This window comes from Macaca fascicularis, chromosome 5 (genome assembly GCF_037993035.2).
Source record: "Macaca fascicularis isolate 582-1 chromosome 5, T2T-MFA8v1.1".
NCBI classification, from domain to species: domain Eukaryota; kingdom Metazoa; phylum Chordata; class Mammalia; order Primates; family Cercopithecidae; genus Macaca; species Macaca fascicularis.
In genome coordinates, this window is record NC_088379.1 from 124085946 (window position 1) to 124098299 (window position 12354).

Here is a 12354-nt window from a genome sequence, read left to right on the forward strand (position 1 = left end):
TACAGGCGTGAGCCACCACACCCAGCCTAAACAGCATTTATTAATAGGACAAAGTCCTTATTTATTTGTTAAGTCATAATTCAGGTAAAACTTTCCCTAAAACTAAGCTCCATATAACAATGAAGCTATCCCCATCAGAGCCTTTTTCACATTGTACGAAAGCTAGCTGCATACGGGAAAATTTTTTATAAGTCCTACGCAAGAGTAACCGGTCTTGTTTTTCTCGTTTTCCAAATCCCTAAAGTTCAGCAGAGTTCCTAGCACAGAGTAAGTAGGGGATTAAAACTCAACTGAAATGTTGAGTCTTGGATGACAGTTTATCCTTGCTAATTCAATAAGCAAGGAAATTACTTTGACTATTATATCCATTTATAACCAAAAACTACACACAGATATTCCTGAATCTAGTCACAGATGGAGTACAAGCTTCTACCATCTGTTATATAGGTGAAATTACTTAATTGTATGTATAATTAGACTATGCACTTGTCCAAAAGATAAACATTTCCTATTTTAGAGAAAAAAATGCAAAATTAAATTAGTTATAATCTTCAATCCTTTTGCACTGAACTTCTATACCATACTACCTCAGTTCCTAAAATACAGCATCAAAAATTAAAACACAGTTTACTAAACAAAAGAGTTTACAGCATAACCAATTACTTTTGCTAAAAATATATACCTTACAGTTAATTATACTGACTGTAGGGATGGGTTTCACTTAAAAGACATAAAAAATTAAAACATATGGTAAGGAATATGAAATTTAAACAGTGACAGCACAGATATGCCCCTGGAAATAGCAAACATCTCCAAAGCAAATGTTCATAAGGAGCATCCTCTCGTCCAAACTGCTTGGGTTAGGTTTATTTTTATAGGCTGTTGCTAACACAATAGCACAGTTATAAATGTTGGAACCTGTCAAACAATGGAACCAACTTTAAAAAACACTGTACTAAATAAATACTTTGGTAGATGCCAAAGCAGATTATCTCTAAAAAAAGATTTTAAAATTGCAGTAATGATGGCAATACTGGATAAGCAAACATATCCTAAAATTTTACTAACCCCAAAATAAATCATTTATAGTAGAGGAAAATAATTAAGGATGATTTTATATGTAGAATAACAGTGTTCATGTAATACATTTGCTTAGAAAAGATACTTTTAAACTGTTATTTCCCTGATTATGGATTATAAATATCTAAAATCAGCATATCCCTCATTTTCTATTATTACTTAACTATAACCGTTTAGTTTTTGATATTTGCCTCACACAATTAAACGATAGTGCCACTTTCTGATATGTGGAAAAATAAACAGGTTTGGGGTGCAGAGATCAGAAAATCATTTTTGGACATGTTAAGTTTGAGGTTTCTATGAGGCATCCAAGGAGAGATTTCAGAGAGGCGTTTGGATATGTGAGTATGGGACTGAAAATGTAAAAACGAATGAATGAAAGTAACAGCGCAGTGCTTTAGAGTACTTTAGACAACAGAGTCTGTGTGGGTTTGCATCCTAGCTCTGCTATTTAGCAGCTGTTGACCTTAAGTTTGTTATCTAACTCTGTGCCTCAGTTTACTTATATGTAAAATGGGGATAATAAGTAGGTTAATGTGAGAATTAAGTAAATAAATATTTTTAAAACTTATAATTTTGCTTGTTATACATTTTGACTGTTATTATGCCCATCAGTAGCAGCAGCAGCTGTTACAGATATTTAGTCTTTGGAGAGGACAGGGTATCTAAGGAGAGCAGAAAGAAGATCCCAAGTTCAAGCCTTGATGAACTCCCAAATTAGAGATCAGGAAAACAATAAAGGGAACTTAAATGTTCCCTGCCTGTGACGTAGGAAAAATTACACCAAGATGGTATCATGGAAGCCAAAAGAGGAAAGAATCTGTCAAGAAGGCCAAACACTTGGTAGCATACAGACTTGTATCTAGCTAGCTGGTGTAGTAGGGCAGCAATAATTCCCTTATGTTGGTAGCTCTCCAAGTTTAGGTCCAGCTACATGCCCAAAAAGGAAGACATTTTTGAGCACATGCCCCTGAGGAACTTTCTGGTGTGGCAGTATCCCTTTCACAGTCCTTATTTTTTGACTTCTAAGTCTATTTTGACAAATAAATATAAAAGTACTCCTTTAAATAGAGAGTGTCTTCATTCAAACCAGGAGGCACTGCTATATAAGGGAAAGTAATTCTTAAATATATTCAGAGTAATTCTATTCTTGAATGTCTAGGGGAAAAGAAAGGGCTTTGTGTAGAGAGAGCCTGAGTGGAGAAAACAGTACTGTCAAGTACATTTACATGGTCAGTATTCAGAGTCTCCAACAATGTTAAAGGTATAGAGTGTGTTATTTTCACAAGTAGAGCTTCTCCCTAAGTCAGATTCCAGAAATAAGCTACCACTCTAACCTCTTCTGTTTAATACTTTGGAAAGCACAGAGATGAAAATGCAGCACAAGTCCTTACTAAAAAAAAGATCTTATGTTGGTGGGTAGGTAGTATTTGGTTAAAACAAACAACTTTGGAAAATAGAAACCATGCCCACTCAGTTTATGTTTAAAATGCATATATGCATTTTTGAGGAAGCTTAAACTAATGTTTGAAAGATGTTTTTCAACAGCGACAAAAACATGAAATGCCAGGCTTTATTTTCCAGAAGATATTAGTGAATAATTTTATTGTTAATACTAAGTGACAATAACAAGAAGAAGGTTCCAAACTCTGAGTTTTTTTCTGTTTCATGCACATTTGACCCAGGTCAGCTTTATCACGAGGAAGGGGCATGGAGGGGGGTTTTGCTAGTAGATAGCTGAAAACCATGCAAACTTATTGCCACTAATGAGGTGCAGCCAAAACTGACACTATTCATGGGCAGAAATCCCATGTATCCACAATACAGATATACAACAGAATTGCTTCCTATGATATTTTGCTATTTAGATATGCTGCAGGTTTCTGTCAAGGTAGAAATATTATCTTCTGTTTATGAAAATAAAAGATGTCTTTGATAAGGTTCAGACAGCAAAGGAATAAATAAGTCAGAGGCTGCACATGTGTAGCAATCCCATCCCCCTGAGAGAAGCTGTGGGGATAGTTCTTCTAGGCACACTGATGGCAATACATTTCCTCAATTTTAGGATTCATAATGGTTTCACATTTTTGACATCTGTATGCATCTCAAAATTGATTTTGTATGTATAGTTATAATAATGTTTCTCATATTAATATATTACCCAGCTGTTTTAAAAGAGGTAGCTCTGTAGGCAATAATATGAAATCAGTGCCAGAGATATTAATTTTAAAAAGTACAGAACAATGTGTGTACCATTCTATCATTTACATTTACATACCTTTTTTTTTAAAAGGATAGATACTTTTATGTTGTTATATGCATATTTTATTTCTAGAGAAATCACAAAGAACAGGCAAGGGTTATATGAAAGGGGAGGAGGCAGAGGTAGGCAGAGGCCTATTTTTCATTGTATACCCTTTTCATCTTTTGATTGTTTATGTTTTACTTATTTAAAAGTACAGTATTTGACTCTTTCAAAAGAAAAGACCAATACCACATACTGTTATGGATACCTGCACATGAAGTCAGCCTATAAAAACTCTTTTTTTATTTTGAGACAGAGTCTCCCTCTCTCACCAGTCTTGTGAGCCAAGATTGTCGCGTAATCTTGGTCAGGCTGGTCTCAAACTCCTGACCTCAGGTGATCCACCCTCCTTCGCCTTCCAAAGTGCTGGGATTACAGGTGCGAGCCACTGCACCCAGCCTAAGACCTCTTAAAGGAGGCCAGGGTGTAACACTATATTCACACAATGAATTACTATTCAGCAATAAAAAAGAAACAGACTATTGATACGTGCAACATCATAATGGCTCTTAAAACATTATGTTGAGTAAGAGAACCTTCGTACAATAGTGCATACGTTATGATTCTATTTACATGAAGTGCTAGAATAGGCTAAACAAATCTATCACAGAAAACAATCATAATTGTGGCTGCCAGGGAAAGAAGGTTACATGAAGGGGTGGGGGTTGCCTAGGAAATGGCATGAGATAACTTTCTGGGGTGGCAATTATGTTCTATGTTTTGATAAGTGTCTGGGCTACATAGGTATATACAGTTGTCAAAACTCAATAAATGTTCACTTAAGACGTACATTTTTATTGTAAATGAATTTTGCCTCAAATGAGAAAATAATCTGTAAGCAAATTTTGAACACTAGTTAATGATGTTCATTCTGGAGTATTTAGAGTGAAGTGTCTAAATGTCTGTAATTTACTTTAAAATGCATCAGAAGAAAAAAGATGGGTTGATGGACAGATGAACATCATGATATGTGACAAAACAAGTATAGTTACATGCTAATGGTAATATCTAGGTGGCAGGGATGTAGGTGTTCACTATGAAATCCTTTTAGATTTTCTGTATGTTTGAAAATTTTCAAAACAAAATGTTGAAAATAGCTTTGAAAATATTTCTAGTTAAGTTATTCTTTAAAACGCATTCATTGTACATAGTGGCATTTCTTTGTCAATACATATTGGTCTACCACATTCATACTAAGCATAGTGAGTTTAATGAGGTATTTATAAATATTATATTAAATTTCTAGAACCATCATGGAAGAGATTGTGGTTAAAATATGTAAAGGAAACACTGAATGCACATCTTGATTTACAAATATGAAACCATACCACATGTAAGTCTGGCTTCTAAAAACAGTTCAATGCCTCTCCCATGACCTACTCCAAGCCAGGTCACTCTACTCCCAAAAAGAAGTGTCAGCAGGACTACACTACATTCATAAAGACAGTGAGTGGAGATCCCAAAGGGTATGAAAGCCACGGCACACATCACACATCTCTCTTTTCTCTCTTCTTTCCCTCACAGGATATAAAGTAAGCCCCACTCACCACAGCTTCCTCCTCCCCTTTCCCACACTGCTTTACTCTCCATAGCAGCTGGTGTGGTGAGCCCAAGAAAGGGAACGAATCTGTTTTCTCTTGCAGATGCTCTGCCTCTTGCTCAGATGCTGCTAGGTGTGCATGAGATCAGCCTACTTCATTAGATCCAAGACTGAGGTTTATGCTGGGAGGGAATACTGGGGCTCCAGCCTTTAGTGCAGCAAGAGGAATCTGTGGTTTGCCCTAGCTTACTGGGATACTGCAATGGGTAATGGTCACAGCTCCAGCTGGAAGTCAAGCTTTTCTTCCCCTGTGTGACTTGCTCTGCTACAGTGCCTGTGTTTCTGTGCGCATGTGGGCATCCACCATTCAGGGGCATCAAAAGAAGGAATGGCAGCAGTGTAGGTTGGAACTGGGTTATTTCTGGAAGCCTAGATCAAATACCCACTGGCAACAAAACTGCAGATTTTCAATGTAAACCACTTATCTTTTTTTCCCACTCAACTATATGTTGCACACATATTTTCAAACCAATATATACAGATTTATCTACCCCGTGCTTTCTAACGTTTAAGTAGGAGTTGATGAGTATCCTGGCCCAGTGATAATTAAAGCAGATGTAGTAAGATCTGCTCTAATAGATCAAGGACTATAGGATCTATCATCTTCCCTCAACAGAACACTCACAATGTAAGGGCTCTAAACTAGGGTATCAGGGCCTCATGACAAGTCATGATACTTTTACTGTGGGACACTCTATATTTTCTGTATACATGTGCATTACCACAATAAGCCAAAAACTGACTTAGTCCATCTGTATTTGGTGTACAGGAGGCCAAAAACCATAGCTTTTTGGACTATTTGTTTTCCTGATGAATTCAATCACTAGATGTTTTGCATTATAAAAATATATTCCAGTTTCCTGATTATATGATGGAATAACATACAAGAAAACTGTAAGAAAAGAGTAATTTTGGAATTGATAAATTGTTGAATTGCTATTATATATCATTCTTACCTCATTTGAAGGAATGGTGGCAAAGGGTTTGATGACAGCAGCTAATGGAATCTGAGCTTGCTTAGCCATATCTGATGTGCATGGAAAACAGTATGTTGTACAACGGATGAATCGAGGACTGGCATTTCCTGAAACATTCAAAAGGATACAGTTAAAATTTGTTTAGAAAAAAACTTTCCCTAAGATATTCAAATATTTATAAAGGTACTTCTAGATAACGCATTGCATTATTTCTTATTTGTAAAACTCTCTTCAAGATTTGTTTTTTTAAAAAGTAGTATTGTGCAATTCTACAATCTACATTCTAGGTACACTGTAATTTCTTACAAAATAAAAATACTCTGAATCCTACTGCAAAGATATAAGTATCTTAGTTATTATTATTTTCTATAAGCAGTCTTAATATAGTATTACTATAGATTTGAGAGGTATTTAGATCCAACGGAAAAAATTAAACAAAGAGACACACAAATATGAAAGAACAAAATTTTTGAATCACAGTCATTTCTTCTTCATCCTCTTCTATCTGCTTATGGGAAAGGTAAGCATTTCTATACCATTTCATATTAGCAAGTGATACTTTGTCAAATATGATTCCATTTGACTATTTTTTTCTAAATTTGGAAATTGAATTTAGAAATGAAAATTCTACTTGTAATAGAAGTATTATTTTCAAAAACACCCTAATCTATTTTTAATAGATGTTAGGCTTCTTGACCAAATATCTTTACTTCGTGGCATATCCGAGTGTTAAAACAATATCTATGACATAAAGAATATTTTTATCACTAGAATAACTTGTCTAAAATAAATTTTGAAATAAAATATTATGACTAAAAAAATGTAATTATTAATCAAACGTTCACTGAGTGTCTACGACATTTCAGGCCCTGTCCTAGGTGCTTGCAGAGCTTATGTTCTTGCAGAGGACACAGATAATGAATATTACGCCTAATAAAAGTAAATTATATAGGACATTAGAAGGTGATAAATGCTGTGAAAAAAGCATATCTAGTGAAGGGGTACCAGGAAGTGGGAGGCAGATTGCAATTTTAAATACTTACAAGGTAGACCTTATTTAAAAGGTAACATCCAAGCAAAGAGTCGCAGGAGGCAAGCGATTTACCCAAGCGGGTATCTGGGGAAGGACACGCCCGGAGTAGAGGGACAGCAGGAAGCCCATGGAGCTGGAATGGAGCCACTGTGGTGGGCACCAATGGGTGTGGAGTTCAGCGAAGCAACAGGTCAGATGAGGTAGACTCTTGAGACCATTTTAAGCCCTCTGGCTTTTCTCCCAAAGAAATGAGGAGCCACTGATGGTTTTAGAGCAGAGGAGTGTCATGCTGTAATGTAGGTTCCTCTGCCTGCATTTTCAGAATGGATTGCAGTGGGAAAGAGTAGAACCAGGGAGACCATGTGGAGGCTGCTGCAGTACTAGCCCGACAGCAGTAGAAGTGTTGAGATGTGGCTAAATTCTGGATATATTTCGAAGGTACAGTGACTTATTTGTTAAAGGGCATATAAGGTGTGAAGATGTGAGGTGTGAGAGAGCGTGATGGTCAAGAATGACTAAGGTTGCTGGCCTGAGAAACCAGAAGCATAAAATTGCCATCAACTGACAAAGGAAAGGCTGCAGGAAGGGAAGGGATGTTTTAACAGGTGTGTGGATGGAGATAAGGAATCTAGTCTGGGACATGTCCAATATGGGAAATCTATTACACAGTCGAACAGCAATGCTGAATAGACAATTAGATATGTACATCTAGAGACTGGGCTGAAGTCTGGGCTGGAGATACACATTTGGGAATTCTTAGCATATAGAGATGGTATCTGAAACCATGAAACCAGGTTAAAACTACCACGGGAATAATTATGGCCAAAGAAGAAAAGATGATCAAGTACTGAACTCTGGGGTCCTCCAAGATAAGGAGGTTAGAGAAGGAGGAGAAAGCAGCCAAAGGACTGAGAAGGATGAAACGAGGAGCCTAGCGTCCTGAAGTGAAGTGTAGGATGTATTTCATGCGGAGGCACAATCATCTGTGCCAGATGGTGCTGCTGGAGATCCGAAAGAGGCAGTTTTGGTGGAATGCTGGGGGAAAATCTGCTCAGAGTGAGTTTAAGAGATAACAGAAGGAGAAGAATTGGCAATAGTCCTTTTAAGTTTTGCTGTAGAGGGGTGGAAAGAAAAGAGTGCTAGCTGGTAAGGGAAGTGGACCAAGAAAACATTTTTATATTTTAAGATGGGAGAAGGGTTTTTTTTAAAAAAGATGGGAATCATTCTGTAGAAAGAAATATACTGATGATTTAAGAGGAAGAGGGGAGACGTACTGTGGAAATGTATACTTGAGTAGTACACACGGAGAGAGACTGGCTTTCCGCTGGAGCATAGATTGCTCACCGAGGGCCAAATGCAGGCGGGCACAGTGGGAGGATGCATTGAGATTGGTGGTCCATGTGGTGGTGGGGTGCACAGAATTTCCTTTCTGAAAGGAGGATGTAAAGCAGCTAAAAGAAAGATGTGAGAGAAGGTAATGCAGGTTTGAAAAAGTGTGAAATAGTCACTAAGGAGACTGGAAAAGTGAAAAGACTTGGGAAATAGAGTGTGTTGGGAAGTTTATGGTACTGAGTTTAAATAGAGGTTGTGGCGGGGTTGTGAGCCTTTCTCTGGCCATGTTTTGCTGCACAGATGCAGGCCTGAAATGAATGGAAGGTTGGACTTAAGAAAGCTTTTATTCTGCTCATTTCCAAGCTACTAGTGCCAGATTTCACAGTTTTTAGGACAAACTGGAAATCTGGATTTTTATATAATGTATTCTGATTTTTAAATAATGACAATTAATTCAAATAGAAACAAAAGAAATTACTGTGTAGGACAAATTAACATGACTGCAGGCTGAATCCAGTCCTTGGGCTGGACTGCAGAGCATCTGAGAGAAGGGGAAGATATAGTACTAACAACAAGGATAATAATAATAATAGCAGTCAATGTGCTAGACATCATTCTAAGACTGTTACATGTAAACTCATTTAGCCCCACAATAACTCTATGGATTAATATATTTATAATCCACTTTACTGTGGAGGAAACTGAGACACCGGGAGGTTGTGTGACTTTCCAAAAGTCAGAGTTAGTAAGTGGCAAAAGTGGGATTAGAACAAATTATAATTTTCTACAACATACCGGAAAAATTAAGTTCAGGTCGCCAAGGCCTGGAATGCTGGATGAGGAGTTGAGACCAACCCTGTCTGCCCATGGGCAACAGTGACATTTTTTTAGCAAGGGAGGAAAAAAAAAAAACAACCACCACCAACAACCAACCAACCAACCAACCAGAACTTTTTTTTTTTTGGCAAGGGTAAAATGATCAAATAAGTAATTGAAGAAAATCAATCTGCCCAAAGTTAGATAGCTTCTAGGAACAGAAAAAGAATAGAGACAGGTAAATTGGTCCATTGCTTTAAGAGCCCAGGTTAGCAGTAATAGAGGAGGAAACCAGATTTTTGGCAGCAGGAATAAAAGTAAAGGATCCCTTAGGTAATATTAATAAATGTAAATACACTTGAACGCTTAATAGTGTTTGTTTCATATTTAAACAAAACTTTCCTTATCATCATTACACAATATTATAGAGATGATGAACTAAGAATTTTTAAAGTATTTTAAAGTTTATTTTAATTTTCCATTGCACTCAATTATATTCCTTAAAATTACCAATAAAATATTGAAGCTGGATATTTGTTACCCTTAAAGGGTTTATTTTTTGACAGTGAAATATGCATAAATGAATGAGCTCTGAAGGTGACTAAACAAATGCTTCGTTCAGGAAGATAATGTACATAAAGAATAAAATTTGAAAAAGCAATTGAGAATTTGTTTTTATAAACAGGTATAACGACAGTGGGGCATAAACAGTCTGGCTACCGTGGATAATTTAGCAACCTCAGGAACTACGATTTGAAACTTTTTAAGATGCTTAATAAAGAGCATTATAGGATAATTTTACTGAAAACATTCAACAAATTCATTCCACAAACATTTACTAAGCTAAACTCCAGGCAAGGGCTTAGAAACAGAATAGAGTCAAGTCTCTGGCTTCGCAATCTAGTTGGAAAGAGTGACAGTAAAAATAGATCATTGCAACATAGCATGGTAAGTATCACAGAAGAGCAAACAGATTAAGAAATAGAAGAAGGGAGACAATGACTCTGTCACTTAGACCAGCACTGACTACACAAAGGATGAGGTCATTGAACAGGGTCTTAAAGGATGGGAACCAAAGGACAAGTGGAATCTTAAAATAAGATTTTATTTTAAGGCATTATTTAAAGGCAAAGGAGTAAGGCCTCATATTTAAAGGCAAAGGAGTAATATTTTAAAGTTTAAGAATATTTTAAACTTTTCTTTATTGGCTCTGATCCTAACCAGCTGTATGGCCTTGGGCAAGCCACTTAACCTCCCTGGCCCTTACCCTTACATCTGTAAAGTGAGAGAGCTGAGCAAAGAAAGTCCAAGGTTCCTTCCAACTCTATGTTCTACTTACATCTGTGAATGTCTGTACATGTCTGAGAATCTTGAGCTACATCCTAAAAAGCTTATTACTATTGGCAAATAAGCCAGGTCAGACAAAGGGGCTTCATAGCAAAAGGGTATGACTGGGCCAATTTTGGGGCTCCATACCAGGGCCGCTCTCTCCTCTTGCCAAGGGTTAGACTGCAGGCTAAGGAGAGAGGACAATGATTGAGACCCTGCCACCTTACTAGTCCTGCCTGCTCACCCACTCCTTCCCTCGTACTCTTTCCATACTGTATGATCCAGCAATTTCACTTCTAGGTACGGTATATACTCCAAAGAAATGAAAGCAGGGGCTCGCATAGATACTTGTACATAAATATTCACAGCAGCATTACTCACAATAGCCAAAAGGTGGAAACAACCCAAATGTCCTTCCACAGATGAATGGAAAACAAAATGTGGTATGCATAAAAAATGGAATGTTATGTAGCCTTAAAAAGGAATGAAATTCTGATATACGCTACAAGGTAGATGAACCCTGAAAATATTATGTTAAGTAAAATAAACCAGACAGAAAAGGACAAATACTGTATGATTCACTCAAATGACGCGCCTAGAGTAGGCAAACTCATAGACACAGAACGTAGAATAGAGTCTTCCAGGGGATGGGTAGGGTGGAAGAATGGGGAGTTATCGTTTAATGGGTACAGAGTTTCAGGGTGGGATGATTTGTTTTTAAAGTTCTAGAAACAAGTAATAAGAATGATTTGGTTGCACATTGTGAATGTAATTAAGGCCACTGAATTGTACACTTAAAAATGGTTAAAATAATAAATTTTATGTTATATAGATATAGATTTGACCACAATTTAAAAACTACCCACGAGTCCCTCAAAAAACAAAAACCTATGCACATGCTGTTACTTGACATGTACTATGCTCTCTCCCACTAACGATACTTTAGCACATTCACCTCCTCTGCCTGGCAACCCTCCTCTCCCCCACCTCCCTAGTCTTGTGGGTTATACTTGCTTGCTGAGGACACAGTTTGGGTGTCCCTGCCTCAAGCAAGACAGGCTGGGTCAGTTATCTGGTTGGTGACTTCACATTTAAGTTCCCATGGCAACATGTTGTTTATCTTTCTATTATAACATTTATCTCACTGAATTAATATTTAGTTATTTCTTTTTCCTTGCCAGATTGTTCACTCATTTAAAAAAAGAGCCGTGTCTTTTATTTCTGAATAGAGGCAGTGAAGTTAAGAACATAGGCACTTGCATCAGAATGCTTGAGTTCAAATTCTAGCTTTTCCTCCTGCTAGCTACATTTCTTAGGTAAATTACCTAAGCATTCTGTGCCTCAGTTTTCCACTCTGTAATACGAGAATGATATTAATGCCTATCTCATAACATTACAGGGGGATTAAATGAATTATTCCATATAAAGTGGCTAGAAAATTGTCTTGATACATACTAAGTACCTGCAATTATTAGCTATAATAATATTATTTTGTATATTTTGATTATATTATTAACCTCAGGTTTAGTATAGAGGCCTGGCACATAATAGGCACTGAACAAACATTTTCTAGATGTACGCATGAATGAGTGAAGTTCTGAACAAGTGGAATTCTGATCCCAGATAGCTCAAAGATTTGTGGGAGAGACTTATCTAAACCACAGTAAAATTTAATGTGATAGGGGTGAAATACATATGAAGTATTACGGGAAAAGACACTGGAGAAGACTTCAAAAAGAAAATTTAAATTGAGTTTGGAAGTTTGGAAGAACTAAATGTTTCCCAAATAAAGGGGTAAAAGTCATATATTCCAAGTACATGGGTCCGATAAATATTTATTGGTCAACTAGTATGTTCTAGATACCAGATGAATTTCTAAGGA

The 12354-nt window shown here is 36.8% G+C and overlaps 1 protein-coding gene across 12 annotated transcripts in view; it reads right to left on the minus strand.

Moving 5' to 3' along the window:
• SEC24D (SEC24 homolog D, COPII coat complex component) overlaps nucleotides 1-12354 on the minus strand; it is a 110693-nt gene that overhangs the window by 66460 nt on the left and 31879 nt on the right. For all 12 annotated transcript variants that reach the window (XM_074040370.1, XM_074040369.1, XM_074040368.1 and 9 more), the window contains exon 8: nucleotides 5942-6069. In XM_074040370.1, the coding sequence (XP_073896471.1) occupies nucleotides 5942-6069 (128 nt within the window). The remainder of the gene's footprint in view (nucleotides 1-5941; nucleotides 6070-12354) is intronic.